The sequence below is a fragment of the Myxocyprinus asiaticus genome, chromosome 12 (assembly GCF_019703515.2).
Source record: "Myxocyprinus asiaticus isolate MX2 ecotype Aquarium Trade chromosome 12, UBuf_Myxa_2, whole genome shotgun sequence".
NCBI classification, from domain to species: domain Eukaryota; kingdom Metazoa; phylum Chordata; class Actinopteri; order Cypriniformes; family Catostomidae; genus Myxocyprinus; species Myxocyprinus asiaticus.
Window position 1 is genome coordinate 8,124,310 of NC_059355.1, and position 16,842 is coordinate 8,141,151.

The 16,842-nt window shown below is 37.8% G+C and overlaps 2 protein-coding genes across 3 annotated transcripts in view; one reads left to right on the forward strand and one right to left on the reverse strand.

The window, feature by feature from the left end:
• Window positions 1-384: 384 nt before the first annotated feature.
• On the reverse strand, window positions 385-10,479 carry LOC127449515 (protein transport protein Sec23A-like). 2 transcript variants are annotated; one of them, XM_051713004.1, is made up of 19 exons: window positions 10,342-10,479; window positions 8,488-8,719; window positions 7,304-7,361; window positions 7,106-7,192; window positions 6,373-6,609; window positions 6,163-6,245; window positions 5,912-6,056; window positions 5,047-5,205; window positions 4,816-4,931; window positions 4,313-4,436; window positions 4,126-4,206; window positions 3,901-3,990; window positions 3,687-3,793; window positions 3,147-3,300; window positions 2,249-2,326; window positions 1,977-2,138; window positions 1,804-1,890; window positions 1,390-1,611; window positions 385-1,258 (listed from the first exon to the last, which is right to left on the reverse strand). In XM_051713004.1, the coding sequence occupies exons 2-19, from the start codon at window positions 8,706-8,708 to the stop codon at window positions 1,169-1,171; spliced, it is 2,301 nt and encodes a 766-aa protein (XP_051568964.1). In that variant the 5' UTR covers window positions 8,709-8,719; window positions 10,342-10,479; the 3' UTR covers window positions 385-1,168. The 2 variants fall into 2 exon arrangements, with proteins under 2 accessions (XP_051568964.1, XP_051568963.1); XM_051713003.1 differs by lacking the exon at window positions 10,342-10,479 and adding an exon at window positions 10,036-10,234.
• A 2,122-nt stretch (window positions 10,480-12,601) lies between these two features.
• LOC127449179 (coiled-coil domain-containing protein 85A-like) overlaps window positions 12,602-16,842 on the forward strand; it is a 31,910-nt gene continuing 27,669 nt past the window's right edge. The window contains exon 1 of the mRNA XM_051712424.1: window positions 12,602-13,215. Within this exon, the coding sequence (XP_051568384.1) occupies window positions 12,979-13,215 (237 nt within the window). The 5' untranslated portion in view covers window positions 12,602-12,978. The remainder of the gene's footprint in view (window positions 13,216-16,842) is intronic.

Genomic DNA, 16,842 nt, shown 5'->3' on the forward strand with positions numbered 1-16,842 from the left:
TTTTTAAAAGAAATAATTGGTCACGCAGTGTATTTAGATAGTAACATTTACTTTAGTGGCCACTAGAGTGCGCATGACTGTTGACATTGGTGAGAAAAGAACAGATTTAAAACTCAGGATCAGAGAGAGAGAGAGAGAGAGAGAGAGAGAGAGAGAGAGAGAGAGAGAGAGAGAGAGAGAGAGAGAGAGAGAGAGAGAGAGAGAGAGAGAGAGAGAGAGAGAGAGAGAGAGAGAGAGAGAGAGAGAGAGAGAGAGAGAGAGAGAGAGAGAGTAATAAATCTATAGGAATAAATTATAGCACCTAAGGAGGGGCTATATTTTCCAGAGAAACTTCCATCTTCTATCAGACATCTATCATAAGGAAGTATAGATGCTTTAGTCATGTTTATTTGTAATGTTTTATTTAAGATCAAGATCGGAGTTTGCAAATTCATGTGCTCAACTTCGTCTTCACCTTTTGAAATGAAATAAACCTAAAAGAGATTTCTCACTATAAATATTATACATAGCATTAGTTCACAATAGTAAATCAACTGGAATGTGAGTCCCATTCATATTCTTTACACAGAACATTTGTCCAAATACAAATGCAGAGGAACTGGACAGCAAAACACTATTTCCCATCCAGACTTGAACAGATCACAGTTACAGTTTATGTTGAGAGTAAGAAAAGAATGCTGGTCAGTGTAATATAAAACAAATAAGGACAATGGGGATATTCACAAACAAGCCTTAATTGAAATTTCAGTCTAAACATGCTTGGGAAAGAATTACACAAGCAACATCAGGCCAGAAGACATTATCTCTTTGGAAAATCAGACATTTTTTTAAAAGCTTATTGGACATGAAAAGTAACACTTTCTGTTAGACAAAAACCAAACTAAATTGCCACCCTGGTAAAAAATAATTAAATAAGCCAACAAACATTACAGACAAATCCAGATGTAGAAAATAGACAAACACTTAAATTAAACAATGATAATTACTTATGTGGGTAAGAATTTGCAAACATCTAACAACCATTTCTCTGGAGGATGGAACAATTAAGATGCATTGGGTCGTGCCAAGGCCAGGGTTGGGTATGGAAATATTACGTTTTTCCAGAATGGAATATCAAATGTTCTTTCCACTGTAAATTTACATCCTTCATTCGTACTCTGTAGAAAATTTAGGCTGAGCTTGAAACAGCCAGTTTCTTGAGATGGTCCATGAAAACTTGCAGACTGACATCATCGGTGAGGATTGGTGCTCCTGACTCCTACAAGACAGTTTTAAACTTTTAGCATTTAGACATTCTTGAAATATTATTAACAGTCTTAAGAGACCAAGAGATCAATAGAAACGTTTGTTCTTATAGTCTACTGCCTAAAATCATTTGTGGGTTCGTACCTGGCCCCAGGCGTAGAGGTTATTGTGGGTCTGGGATGGGTTGACTTTGGAGAGGAGGAAACGGGCCTGAGAACCTCCATGCTCGGTGTCGATGTATCTGGGCATTGGGAAGCGTGTCTGCAGGATCTCCTGAGCATCATCCAGAGGAGCTTGAAGCAGCTGCTTGAAGTTCTCATACTCTGGCATCTCCTGGTAACCTGCTTTCCTCCACTGAGCAATGGTCTGAGAAGATGAGAAAATGACCATGATTAACATGAACACAACTATGCTGGGCTAGACAACATTTGAGAATGCTAACTGAAAAAAAATTGGTTTCCACTGTAAGCCTGCTGCATTCAACAACTTAAACTAAGGAAATGCTATTGCTTGTTCTGGATGTTATACTGGCATTTTTAAATATGTAAATGAATTTACCTCTCCATGGTAGATCACCAACTGGAAGAAGGTGTCCATCAACAGAATGCGATCTGGAAGAATGCTGCTGCTGTCCAGAAGCACGGGCTAAAAAAACAAACGAAGATGTGAGATGAGTGCAATTCAATTAAATAGCAATCAGCTCTTTGATGATGGATGGATGGTATATTCACCTCTGGTGGTCCGTAGAAAGAGTAAGAGTAGAGAATGGGTTGTATCATTATGAGTGACTGTGTCAGATCCTGTCTCACGAAATGATGTCTGTAGTAGGATGATTCATCCGGACTGTTATTGAACACCTGCAGGAACGGTGATCTTCTCAAGTGGAACATGAACTGTAAAGAAAATTGGCAACATTTAATATCAGTAATAATTAATAATAATATGAAATCATAGATATCAGTGCTCAAGTTTTCAAGAGTGTTACAGAAGGAGTGGGATTTACCTGTGGGTAGAGTGAGAGCGATTCAGAGAGTCTGAAGGAGTTTGGATCATCTTTGTTGAACTGTCCAAACTTCTGACACTGAAAGCAAACAAAAGACACAGCTTTAATGTACAGCAACATTTCAATTAATAAACTAAAACTTGCATTATTAAACTAGATTTTTACATTTCCCAAAGAAAATAAGGGTGGTGTTTGCCCGTACAAAACTCAGTATCACAATGCTAGGGTATTCTGGGTGGTTGTTAGTGTGTTGCTATGCAGTTGCAAGGGAGTTCTGGGGGTTTTCTAGGTGATGTCTTCCTGACCCAAGTTAAAAGAGCCCATCTCCAAGTCTCTATGATATTCTGGTCCCTAGATATGGCTTTGTTCCAAACTTCAATTTAAATCTATAGGATTTTTTTAATTCTCCGTTTTATCTAATCGCTTTTAATAGTACATCTCTCTTCAACAGGCCACATAATCTGAGGTTTCATTTATGTCCATATTCCTATATGAGACGAGTTTCACGGCAAATTTTAATACTTAAGCCCAAAGGATACTTTGTTTTGACATGAATAATGTCTGTGTACAGTCGAACGCTCGCCTTTTGAAGCATGCTCCATTGGACTGTGCACACATACACAGGCGGTTGGCGCATGCATGCTACAACTGCTATAAGATACTGGACTATTTCTCTTCAGGAGTTAAGAGCGATAAAGGTGTTTTGACTCGAATTAAATTAACCTTAAATTTGAGCAATACAAATAGTGATGACTGCCTTAGAAAACACCGCTAAATGTTTATAAACACAAAATGTAGTTTAACAATTTGTTGTGTCACTGGTTATGAATGGAAGCGTTTGACCCATATTTCCTCCTACAGGGAAAATTACACAATAGCTCCCGTATCTGATACTTACCAATCGAATGAGCTGCCTGTCCAGCCAGCGGAGGACGTCAGGCCCATCCTCTGACTCCGCCCTGAATACGCCAAGCCGGGCCATGAGAACGGCGGAGGCTTCCTGATCGAATGACGACTCAATATGCTGGATCTGGGACTGTGCGTCAGCCCAACTAGGCGTGACAACAGACAAAACCGGTTTGTCAAGGAACAATGACGCACAAATTCCACAAATAAAAATATGGGCTATTCAAGAGCTATTCAGGGCTTAAACTACATAAGATTTACGCAGGTGGAAACACAATTCTTATTGACTTTAGATAACACAATAACCTTGAACCACAATAAGGTGGATAGCAAAAAAAGAGCAACTTAATGAAAGAAAGAAAGAAAGAAAGGGGTTTTCTATAAAAATGATATGTGCCAAATGTTTACAGTTAAAGAGAAAGTTCACAACATGAGGAAATCGTAAACAACATGAGGGTGAGTAGATGACCAACATTATATTGTGTGAACTACCCCTTTAAAACAGAATTTCTGAGTTGAAACCAAGACTTACTTTCTGGCGATGGTGGTGACACGGATCCGTCGCTGTGTGTTCGAGTGCTGGTACTGCGTTACAAATTGAACAGCTCCTCTTCCACCCTGAGGGATTGGGGCGTTGTGCTACAAAAACCCAAAAATACCATTCTTATTGAAATGTCTATGTGAAGATAGTATCTCAAACCCAAGCACACGTACAGTACAAGTCAGCTAAATATCTAACAACATACCTGATTAACTATTTCAAAGTACATGGCCAGGGTGGTGGAAGGCGTAAGACTACAAATCTTCCATTGGCATGTTCCTCCAACACCCATTTCCTGCGAACAAATAATACTACATTTTCATAAAGCTGTACACATGGCCAATCTTTGAAGCCTAACAGGAATCCATTGTAAAAGACGGTTTATCTTCTCAATTGGAGATAATCTAGCATGAAATTTGTTGCTACTTACATTGTCTGAAACACATGGTCCTTTAGTGTTGAGTGACACACATGGGCCGATTGCACCAGACACCTTCAGCTCCCTTGAAGTCTGATACGAAGGACGACAAAAGTGGTTTGAATACACATGGAAAACTCCCAGATACACGAGTCTGGGTCTACGTTGTAATTTGGTGACTTAAGTCCCACTTTAATACCTTCACTTCCAAAGTGGCGCCAAAAGCCATGTGGAACTCTCCATTGTAGTCTTTGCTGAAGACTCTTTGGAAGGTCTGCTTGAAGAGCGATGTGTTGAAGGAATCGCCCATGACAATGTGTCCACTAAAACAAGATGTTATTTGTAAGTAACATAATACATTTGTCTGATATTCAGTGAAATGTTTTGGGATTAAAGCAACAATCTGTTGATCCTGAGGGTTTTAAATAGTAACAGACAGATTATCGTCCAATAACCATGTGAGACATGTAGGCCTGTATTTATATAAAAATATAATATTACAAATAAAGGTTCTTTTTTAGCAATTCTATGTTCATCTCAATTGATGTCATTAAATTGCATAATGTGTATTTCAGCATTATATCAGCCATTCTGCTCAGAATCCAACAATATCGGTCATTAAAAGCCCCATATCTTTCAAGCACAAGTTTTTAAATGTCATGGAAGATATAATAAGTTCAATAATTCTTAGATAATTCTCACCCTGTGAGGTTGGACAGACATTTCATCTCCAGCAGTCCCGTTTGATCCAGTGCACAGGCGTAGATGTCAACGCCATGTCCGTTAACTGCGGCCCGATTTGCCAGAGCCTCGTAATACTGAATAGAATTCAGCAGAAATGAAATTTAATTGTTTTCGATTTTGAGAAATTGCACTGAAGTGCGTTAAATGACATTAAAAAAATGTAGCCCTGTAGCTAATGTTTTCGCTCACCTTAGTGGCTTTCTTCAGATGCCGAGCGTTGTCTTTCTGGATGTCATGCCAGGAGCGAATGGGAGTCTTCAATTCATCTCCCACCACCATGCCAGGCCCCTGTGTCGGGGGGCCACCGGTAAACAGCATCACACGGGCCCCGGTATTCGGAAAAGTACCCTACGAGTAAAATAGAGACAAATGATTAATGAAAAGCAAACCTGCTTTTAACATTTTTAAAAGAGAACTGCAATGTAAGGGCAGTGAAAATCGAAACCAACAATAAAGAAATGACCTTTTTGTAACATTATGAACTTTATTTGTCTCTGTGTAGGAGCGGGATATTACTTTAAAATGACAACATTATGATTTTAAATAAACCATGCATTAGTTAAATGTATCAAATGTGTCAAAGTTAAATGTGTCAGTAGTACTTGTTCTCAAACAAACTCAAGAGTGCAGTAGATGGTCTGACTGTTATCTCTATCGAGTTATGTAAGAATGATTGGGTCGAGAGTGCTAAGTACAACTGCTCTGATATGACATGACAGCAGAAGTGGACTTTGACTCTCACAGCCAGCGTTACAGACATGTGGCCAATTGTGGAACAAGCAGCTAGACCAGATTTATATTTAAAGCGAGAAAAAAATCCTAGATATACAAAAGCAAATGTCTGAAGCATTCTCTCATGCAGGGTACGGCACATTAGTTCAATGAAGATGTCCAAAAGCAAAAAGCTTCTAAACTGATTGCTTCCTTGGCTATATGCAAATATCCAGCTTTTTAAATGACAATCATAATTCTAGCTAGCTCTTCAGCTGCCAAACATTGAGATACTCTTACTTTTGAAGATCAGCTTTTAAAATGAATAATTTCCAGGCTGTACCTCCAACAGTCCAACAGCAATGGAGAGGGCGATGCCTGTGGAGCGGAGAGGTCTCTTTCCTTGGGGAACAGGCCAGGGGTCTCTTTGCAGCTCCCCAAGCAGGTCGGTCAGGTTCATATCCACTTTATGCACAGGCTGCAGAAATCTACAATAGATGCGAACAAAACAGAAAATAAGTAAAAAAATAAATAAAAAAATACAATAAAAAAAGAACCGGCACACTTTCTCTTGATAGCACAAACATTTTGTACCTGCAGCAATCAACAGCGTCGTTTGGGGCAAGTGGTTTCCCTTGTTGTCCAGAGGTGCCTGGCTTCATCAGTCCCAGCATCTCCTGCAAATAGATCAAGCCCGGATAAATTAACACTTAAACTCTTACTTGCTACCTACTTGTTGGCTTTTAAGATACAGTGTGCAAGCAGTTTCTAGAACAGTATTGAAAGAAAGATCTCACCACCGACCTGTATCTGTTTCGGCGTGAGCTCTTTCGTGCCACGGAAGACGTAGCTCCTGGCGATGCCTTCACAGCTGAGCTCGTGGACCTGAATCATGCGGCCGAAGGTGATGAGACCAACCAGGGCATTGGGTGGCAGGAGGCTGAGGGACATCTGCAGGGACTCTTTCAGGGCCTGGAGGTCTTCTTCTTCCAAACATGTGTCCACCACGTACAGGAAGATGAGAGGGGTTGGAGGTCCACGCTTAGGAGGAATAAATCAAGATTAATTGGATTCAAAACGCAGTGATGCTCATGAAGATATAAAATATTGTTATAAATAAATAAATAAATGAACATTTGTATTTAATTTTTATTGTTAAATTCAATTACTTTTTAGAATTTTTATAAGAATTAATCAAATAAATATTGATAAAACTGCACTTATTTGATCTGAGGCCATATCTACACTTACTATACGTTTTCTTTCCTAAAGAAAGAAAATCGGTGAAGGAAAACGTTGCTCTACTGTGTGCAAGAGGCGAAAACGTAGCAAAAAGAATGTGTTTTCCAAAGAAAACATTAGTGTAGACATGGCCTGAGATTCACTGCAACTTAAAACGTCTCTTTCATTAAAACACACTGATATTATAATTAGACAGAATATCAACGTGGCTTTTGACAAGAGGCTGTGAGCGAAGGGAGTTGCAGTTAATCTTTGAGTTTGTACAGTACAGAGTACACAGAGTAAATGCATTTACCTGCACTATGTACTCAATGGTGGAGAACTGAGGCATTAGTTCTGCTGGCTGATTCACTTCTGAAATGCCAGCATATGATGGAGGAAACTGTAAAGAGAGATTAATTTTTATTTACAGTGACAGGTGTGGTTGACTTTATGGAATCAGATGGAATAAAGCTGAGACTTAAAGTATGTTTATTAAGTCATGTATACTCACAGAGTTCCTCTGGAAGCAAAAGTTGCAGGCCCATATCTTAGCTCTGAAGTCCACTTGACTACAAAAGGAAATAAAGTGTTAAAGGTGCTACAGTTGCCTTAGAATAAGCCTTTCTTTCAACTAGTGGAGATTCAGTGGTTCACTCAAAAAAATAAAAAAAATCATAATATGTTTTTACCATTACTTAATTGAATTTGAGAAAAATTTTACAAGCAATTTTATGTCTATCATTCAGATTAAGTCACTGAGCCAACATAATTAATTTGGATTGGTTAAAATCAATGTACTATAGTCGTTTTAACTTAACTTCATTAGTCATTGAAACTCAATTTACTAAGGTTTTATTCAATTAATTTTCTTAATTTAATTTAGTAATCATTAGTATATGCCAGGTGAGCAAGTGTAAGGACAGTAAAACACTCAGTTCAATTGCACCTTTTTATAGAGCTAAGCTGCATTCGATTCAAGCATCACTTGAAACTGAAAGTCCATCCTCAACCTAATAACAAGCGCCATTCTTCACCACAATGGTAACCCCCAAAACTCCAGCATAGACTCTCTTTTTAAATACCAATATAACAGAACATATAACAGAAAAAAAATCCCCTGATATTCTCATCTTACTCAAAAATGCATAAAATAACACTTGATTTCATCACTTGTTCTCCCTATCCAGTCCCATGCAAAGCATTCAGGGAAATGGAAGTCCCCTGACCAGTTTTATCAATGCTACATTAACACCAGTTAACCAGTCCCAACTCAAATGGATTATGTAAACTTAAATTATACAAATAGGTGATCAATTAAATCAAAGCTCTAAGTGTCTAAAAATAACAACATAACAGTTCTTCCACTAGGTTATTTAGTTCATTAGACTAATTGAAGACAAAAGTGAATGTTTGTCAGCTCACTCAAACTGAATTTACAGTATCCGTTTTATAACAAGTTTATTTACATTTTTCCAGCTCGTGTTCCCTGGGATTCGAACCCATGACCTTGGCATTGCCAGTGCCATGCTCTACCTGACGAGCTACAAAAGTTCTATTATCCAAGATTTAATATCAAGTCCACCAACTAATCAGTCTGAATCACAATCCTGGGTTTATTCCAAAAGGCACCTGATGATATTCACCTTCACTGATTTCCACACAACACTACGTTTGAGAAACTGATTCAGTCCTTACCACAGTGGGTTGAGTACGGCTTTGCAGCTGGCCCGGCTACACAGTACCGGTTCGTACTGGACCGGAGGCAGGTCTGGCCTCTCTTTGAGAGGTGTGTAGAGGCAGGAAGGGGGAACCACTAGCCGTGTGGCCTCCAGGCGGCTGGAGGGCCAGAGGTTCCAACTGCATCGTATCCCATCACGATCTTCATTCTGTTGGATGAACTCTTGGTATGTCGCCATGACAGTCAGAACTGCGAACGACCAGAAAGAAAGACAAAATGAGTAAACAATGAGCAGAGGAGACTTTTTAATCCTAAACCACACCTAATGGGTTGTGTCTCCAAACTGGAAGAGTAGGATACCATTCCACAGCCTAAAATTAAATACAAATACAGTGACAAGAACAATATCATCGCCCAAGTCAGCAATGTAAGTGGAAATGCCATTCTTTTATATTTGGTCTGGCCAAGTGCATTCTTCATGCAGCTGTCATCTTTGAAAAAAGCCGCTTGACATGAGTGGTTCTCTTTGCGCAAGCTTAACACGTCAGCAAGAACTTGTTGAACAGAGATATGCATTGTTGCGTTGAGTCAAACGCAATGCTATTTTTAAGCCACCTGTACCAAAGATAGGACACACGGTATGGAACATCTACTCGCCTCAAGCCACAAATGTGCGGACTAAACACAAATTACTTCAAAATATTGGAGAGATGAGACTTTGACCTCTGATAACCCTAGGCTGAACCAAAAGGATCACTGGAAATGCATGTTCTGAACGCCACAGGCAAATCATGGACCAATACCTGTATTGATTGACTGATTACATATTTATAGAATTCACTACTTTAAATGATTCCAGAGTCAACACTCACAAAACAACAGAAAAATAATAGGAAAACATACTAAATGAGTAAAATAAACTCTTAATATCTGATCTTAACCCATAAATGGTCAGAACACAGAATAGTTTAAAAGCAACTAGTTTACACTTCCAAAATATCATGTATTGATGCATGGCAGAATCTGGGGGGTTATAATAATACAAATATGTGTATTTAGGTCAAAATTCACATTATAACAAAAAACAACTATGAGTAAATAAAAACATTTGTATAATGAATTGCTTATAAGTGGTAATGTATTATTTCATAACAACTGTCTGATGCTTCTAAATGATCATGTTTTGGCATCAATACATGGTGCACTTAAGGGACTTAATATAATGCTCATGTGTTCTCTGATGTCACAATATAATAGAAAACTAATACGACAACATAAAGAAATTAGTAAAATGAACTGTTTATAAGTGGTGAGCAATCGGGACAGCTTCATAACCACTAGTTGACACTTCTAAAATACCATGTATTGGCATTAATGCATGGTAGACTTTTAGGCATTTATAATAATTGAAACATTTGTCAAAATGCAAACGTTTAAAGTTTGTGACGTCACGATTACTATATTTTCGTAGTCTATATTTTTGGCTTTTGAATTTGTGGCTTATTTTAGACTGTTTCTTTGAATACCCCTTTGTATATAGTTCTACTAATGTGATTTGTACTTACGTTAATAAAATGTTGTGATAAAGCATTTAAAAAAAGCTCGCGCTGGACAATTCCATCACATGTTCATCTTGCCATTTAAACGTTGAGAAGCAGGGAAGCGGGTGACAAACAAGATATAAAGCAGCAAAACCACTTATAATACAGAATATCCTGATTATGGATGTCAAAACATAACGCTAAATACACATATGACCCGTTTGCACAGTAACATGACTGACTTCCGCCGACTTAATAAGGGGTCTGCGGTTTAAATCGAACAGACCAACAGTCGCTGCTTTGTATTCCCTAACAAGCCGATCAACATACCTTCTTAATCGACGAGACTTTTAATCCAAATCGTAATAATAGATATGACCGGCGATTACAGCGGCATTGAAAAATGAAATCAGTCCGGGCCGGTTCCTGTAGCTCAGAAGAGTGACGTGTTACTACACACTCCGTGCAACACGATTGGCTGCTGTGCTCTGACGTCATAGGAACGATCCGTCGCAGTATCGGATATCTGTGCGTAGACCGGTGCGTAGACGTGCCGAGCGCTTTCCATGGGAGCACCTGATGCAAATGTGTTCTGCGTAAATTCTTGTGTGACCTGAAATTTCTGACATACCTTCATACCATTAACTAAATGGTCTAAGCAATGTTTTTGACAGGTAGTGAGTCGTAAGATTGTTTATTGGAATGTGTTTTCATATTGTATTATATAATGTTTTAAATTATGTAATGTAAGAATAAATTATAACAATATATAGGCTACGGAATGTATGAATATAGCTGATATTCTTAATTCATTGATATTCATTGAATGAATTTATGAACATTATTAAAGCTTTGAAGTGTGAATGTGAAACAGTGTTATGATTCCCAAACTTTATGATCCGCCATTTGTGAAGAGCTATCTATGTTACACATGCTAGATTTTAAAGGAATATTCCAGGTTCAATACAAGTTAAGCTCAATTAGCAGTATTTGCGGCCTAATGTTGATTACCACAAAAAATACTTCCTTTCTTAAAAAAAAAACAAAAACAATCTGGGTCACTTACAATAGAAGTAAATGGGGGCCAATCCGTAAACGTTAAAAGTATAGCAACAAAACAGAAACAATAAGCATCATAACATGATTTCAGCGTGATAAATTTGCTTACTAACCTTTTCTGTGTAAAGTTATAGGCCTATCCAATTCTACACCTTATTGCCATGGCGACATAATGCTGTGAAACCCTGTAATCCCAGAAAAACGACCATTTAAACAACTTTACAGTTCAAATAAGACATGACTTTTAATGTAAATGCTTTTAAGAATTTTATAAGCTTCACATTTCTGCCTTTAAACCCTCCAAAAATTGGCCCCATTCACTTCTATTGTAAGTAGCTCATCCACCGTAACCTCGATTTTTGCAGAACAGGAGGGACGAGTCAAAATACATTTTTGTGGTAATCAGCATTGTCACAAATGCTGTCGCTTGAGCTAACTTGTATTGAACCCAGAATATTAATTTAAGGGGAGTTACCACAGGCATGAGTGGTCATTTCTGTAAGAACTGGCCAATTTTGGCTTTTCACAATATTTTGCAAATTTAACTACCAAAATTTCAAGATTGAAATATTAGTAGAATTTATAAATAGTTAACTTATATATATATATATATATATATATATATTTGCCTAATACCTTCACTGATTTATCATTGTCTTTTATTAGTTGCGTAATACTTGTCATTATTTGCACTGGAGTTCCCTGAAACAACATTATACAATGTATTAATATGACAATAAACTTGACTTGACCTTCTAGACCATTTTCTTAAAGTGACATTTTGCTTTAAATAGTAAATGTAATATCTAATTTTTCATTTAAATACAGACCCATAATTTTATGTCAAGTCATTTTTATTTGTATATTGCTTTCACAAAACATCATTTCAAAGCTTTACTGAAATTCATTTGAGATATTGCTTCTGAAATGATATTGCTGGCATAATTGTCAGTTGGGCTTTTGGAAATCATGAATCATTAATAATTTATGGGCCATTTTATCTAAAAAAAAAAGGGGTCCGAAATTATGTTCATTTACATGCATTAAATATTTAAGATATACAACACATTGACATAAAGGTCTGACAGTGACAATTAACAACCACTGATATGTTTGTCACATTAAACCAAAATCAAAGTTTTTCAATTTCATTTGATATGAACATTCATGTTTACGTATTTGCTTGATGCAAATGTGTGCATATTTACTAAGATGTTTAATATGCTTGTTTTAAAAGTTTCATTGGGTATATTCACATTACAATAAAAATATGTTTAATATGTATTTTAATATGGCCAGTTTTTATATGGTAGCCTACCTGTCGTACCAATTTAGGGATCTCATGAAAATGTGTCTTTAGATGGTGCTGTATAGCCTACATCTCTAGGCAACTCGCATACACAGACATGAAGCATAATAGAGAGAGAGAGAGAGAGAGAGAGAGAGAGAGAGAGACGCGCGAGCATGTACTCAGTCATGTAGGCTACTCAGTCGTTACAGTCACGCTCATTTCTCCTGAGCTCTCGCCGAGGATGCTGCTCTCTCTCGTCCGCCTCCATGAGGATACTGGAGCGTGCACAGACGGACGGCGGCAAGCGCATCGGGCCGCCTGAAACCATCCACTACACTGTCACTTTTTCAAACTTGCAAGAATTATGCATGTGAGTGGATGCTGAATAACGAGGGCGGACTTATGCTCTATGCCGCCCTTCTTTCTAATCGTCAGCTGCATCAGCTGTTGCTTTGGGACAAGTGAAGGCGACTCCCACTCTACGGGCATCGGAAACGGGCATCACTCCACGAAGCGTCCTCTGTCTCCCTGACTCCTCCTAACACAGCGGATGCTGGATGCCTCATTAATATTTGATCAGCACCTGGTATCACAGCAGCAGCAACTCGCCTCTTCTGATGGAGGAAGCACAAGCACAACAAGAACAGCCTCAGCTGTCTGGATCAGACAGTCCTGCAGAAGATATCTCTAATCTCACGGACGAGGAGCTCCTCCAATGGAAGAAAGAGGAGCTGGTGCGGCGACTCAGGAGGTCTGAAGCCGATAAAATGAGCGCTATTCTGGACCACAGCAATCTGATTCGGGAAGTAAACCGCAGCCTGCAGCTGCATCTGAACGAGATCCGGGGGCTGAAGGTGAGCAGATGATGAGATCATGCGTGTCTGGAGTGCACCTGCCCTCAGTAAGGATGTGCCTGCGGAATAACGAATAACAGTTTTTGTGGCATTATATGCTTATGTTCTTATTAAAATGAAATTCTTCTGAAAAATCAACTTCGCAAGAAGGTCTGGTTAAGTTTTAAGTTCCTTCTTGGATTTAACCTTTTCCATTGGCATGTTTTTTTTTCTTTTCTTCATGCCAAGCAATAATCATATCATTTCATAACTGGCAGTCTGAAATGTTAAAACAACTGTTGTATGTGTTTATAGGAACAGTTCACCCAAAATTGAAAATTCTGCATCATGTATTCACCCTCAGGCCATCCCAGATGTGTATGACTTTTTCTTCTGCAGAACACGAACAAAGATTTTTAGAAGAATATCTCAGCTCTGTAGGTCTATAATGCAAGTGAATGGTGACCAAAACTTTAAAGCTCCAAAAAGCAGTGGTCATTGTTTTTTTTTAAATTTTATTTTTATTTTTATTATTATTATTTTTTTTTTGTATAGCGCTATTCACAACAGATGTCGTTTCAAAGCAGCTGTACAGGAAATTATGCTATAACAGAAAATAAAGCAATAATGTCTTAGTCATCATTGTGCGATTTGATAAACCGTGATTGTGCCTTAATAAGTAAATAATATTTGAATTTAGACTCCAGTGAGTGACTGTGGCAAGGAACAAAAAAAAAAACTCCAGAAGATGTTGGTTAATGGAAAAAAAATAAACAAACCTTGGGAGAAACAAGGCTAATTTTGGGGGCCAGTACCCTTCTGGCTATGTGTAGAACAAGTCATGATTTAAATAAGTAAGCTAAGTAAATGTTAGGGGTCAATGTTAAGACAAAATTATTTTGTATGAACTGTTAGATTAGTGACAAAGTCTTTGAAGTCAATATATGTATAGTCAAAACAAGTGAAAAAACCTACCAGTGCTGAAGAAGTAATCCAAAGTATTTAGAATACGTTACTGACCTTGAGTAATCTTACTAAATTACAAATTTCATTTTACAGCATGTATTCTGTAATCTGTAGAGGAATACATTTAAAAAAATAACCCTCCCAACCCTGTCCATATGACTCCAGTGGTTTAAGCCATATCTTCAGAAGCAATGTCATTGGTGTGGGTGAGAAACAGATCAATATTTAAGTCCTTTTTTTACTATAAATCTCCACTTTCACTTTCACTTCCACATTCTTCTTTTGTTTTTTGGCGATTTTGGGCTGGTCAAAGGTGGAGATCTGTATTAAAAAAGTCCTCAAATATTGATCTGTTTCTCACAAAGTCCTATCATATGGCTTCTGAAGACATGGATTAAACCACTGGAGTAGTTTGGATTACTTTTATGCTGCCTCTATGTGCATTTTGGAGCTTCAAATTTCTGGCCACCATTCACTTGCATTGTATGGACCAACAGAGCTGAGATATTCTTCTAAAAATCTTCGTTTGTGTTCTGCAGAAGAAAGAAAATCATACACATCTGAGATGGCATGAGGGTAAGTAAATGATGAGATATTTTAAATTTTTGGGTGAACTATTCCTTGAAATTGAAATAAATAAATACAGCATAAGAAAAGAGTGCCCGCCCACTTTTTCAACAGTCTGGGTTCCAGAAGTATGTTTCTCATTAAATTCTTCCATAGGCATTTGATCAAATCCTTCATAAAAGAGTTGTAAGCTATGAACCAAACCAACCAGCTCCAAGGTGAATCACATTACAAACTTTGATTTAAAATAATTTGAAAATTGGACAAAAAGACAAAGGTACAAGACTGTGTTCTCACCATCCTTAATGAGGGAATGAACTACAATCCTGTAAAGCATTGCATATGGCATAAAACAATGGAAAAACATGAAACTATTAAAGTTGTTGATCATACTGTAAGTATAGAAACAATATATATTTTGATTTTACTGAAAAATATCAGATATTAGATATTTACAATATATAAGTAGTTTAAGAGTGTAGGGAGAGCAACTTGATTAGTTTGGTACGCTTTTTTTGCCGCACTTCTCTGATAAGTGGAGCGTTCATCATATTGTCACTATTAAACACAATTTCTAAATAATGACATTGAAATAACATGGACTGATGGTTTCAACAGAAGCATATACCATCTGTAATAAAAGTTTATAAAGTATTTTGTTAAAATGTATTTGCCTATGGAAACAAATAATGAGATGTTGAGCTCTGTAAGAATACAGCAGTTATTTGAACTCTTTTTGACATTGTATATGCAGGTGTTGCAGCCAGGAAGCTCTACTGCAGAAATAGGCCTAGCTTTAGAATGTTGTATGGTGGAATGGCTGCAAGGAAGCAAGAAGAATAGTGAAATATATTAGTGCTTTGTTTGAACTTTTCAGCTACAATTTCAAACATTAGTGTCACAACGAAATCTTAAACCAGAGAGATACTTAAGCTCAATCATGCTGTCCAGTGGTCAAATAGAGCGCTACAGAGTGAGCTTCAATGGAAGCATATACCATCAATCGACAACCTCTCAGCTCTGAGGTCTTTCTTAAAAGCTTTAAAAGCTATTGTTAAAAAGTAATTCACCTATGGAAAAAAATCAGTGGGGTTTTTCTTCCAGTGTCCTGCCAATTTCTGACTCCCTAGTATGGTTATGGTTAGGGGCAGGTGTTGGGGTGGGCTTTATAGGGACCAGTCAGGTAGCGGGGAGTGAATCTGGCAGAGAGTTAAATTTCAGCACAACGCCGGAACCTGACAGTCTTGTTCCGGAAGTAAAAATACCATTGCATTTTTCCATAGACAAACTGATTTTTAACGATAACTTGGTTATCCGCGGCCAGCGAAGCCCATGAAACGTGCCTCAGAGTCAGGGGCATAGAGGTAAACCCCCCCCCCCAATAATCAAAACAAGCAAGTACAACCCCCCCCCCCCAATATTTATACAATGATCAACGGAAACATGTAAATTCTTCACACTGTAACCCCCCCCCCCCCCAAAATGTTCAAGCCAAATCTATGCCCTTGCTCAGAGTAACCGCCCACTCCCATGATGCACTATAAATGACGTAATAGATTCAGCGTCTCTTTAGCTTTAAACTACTTATCTATTTGTGCATATCTGAATATATTGGATTAAACGTAAAATATATTGTTTCTGTACTTATAATCAACAACCTAAAATCAGTACTTTTATATATTCCCAAGTATATTCACAGTACTTCATGGGATTGTAGTTCGTGCCCTCATGAAAGACGGTAAGTACATATCCTTGTACCTTTTAACTTTTTGTCCGATGTTCAGCTACTGTATTTTTTTTTGCCTCAACACAAAGTTTGTGATGTTGTGATTTACAGTACCTCAGAGCTGGTTGGTTTGGTTCACAGCATACAACTATTTTATGAAAGAATTTACGAAGGGGGTGGGGGGGTGGTACTGTTGCGCTCTATTTTCCACAAATACAGGGATCAAGGGATATCTGCAATCTTTACAAGTAAGCTAATAATATAATTTAAACTCAAATCAATATTTCATGTCCATTTATTTATTGGGTAAGTAGTTGGGTAATAAGCAAGATTATGAGCAGTCAGAGGATCAATTTAGCAAAATAAACACCAACAGAACTCTGACGCAA

Coding starts and splice junctions, on each gene's coding strand:
- LOC127449515 (XM_051713004.1), bottom strand. CDS start 8,708: ATGGCGACATACCAAGAGTTCATCCAACAGAATGAAGATCGTGATGGG. Junction 7,362..8,487: donor GCCGTACTCAACCCACTGTG/GTAAGGACTGAA, acceptor TTCCTTTTGTAG/TCAAGTGGACTTCAGAGCTA. Junction 2,139..2,248: donor CGCTCTCACTCTACCCACAG/GTAAATCCCACT, acceptor TTTTCTTTACAG/TTCATGTTCCACTTGAGAAG.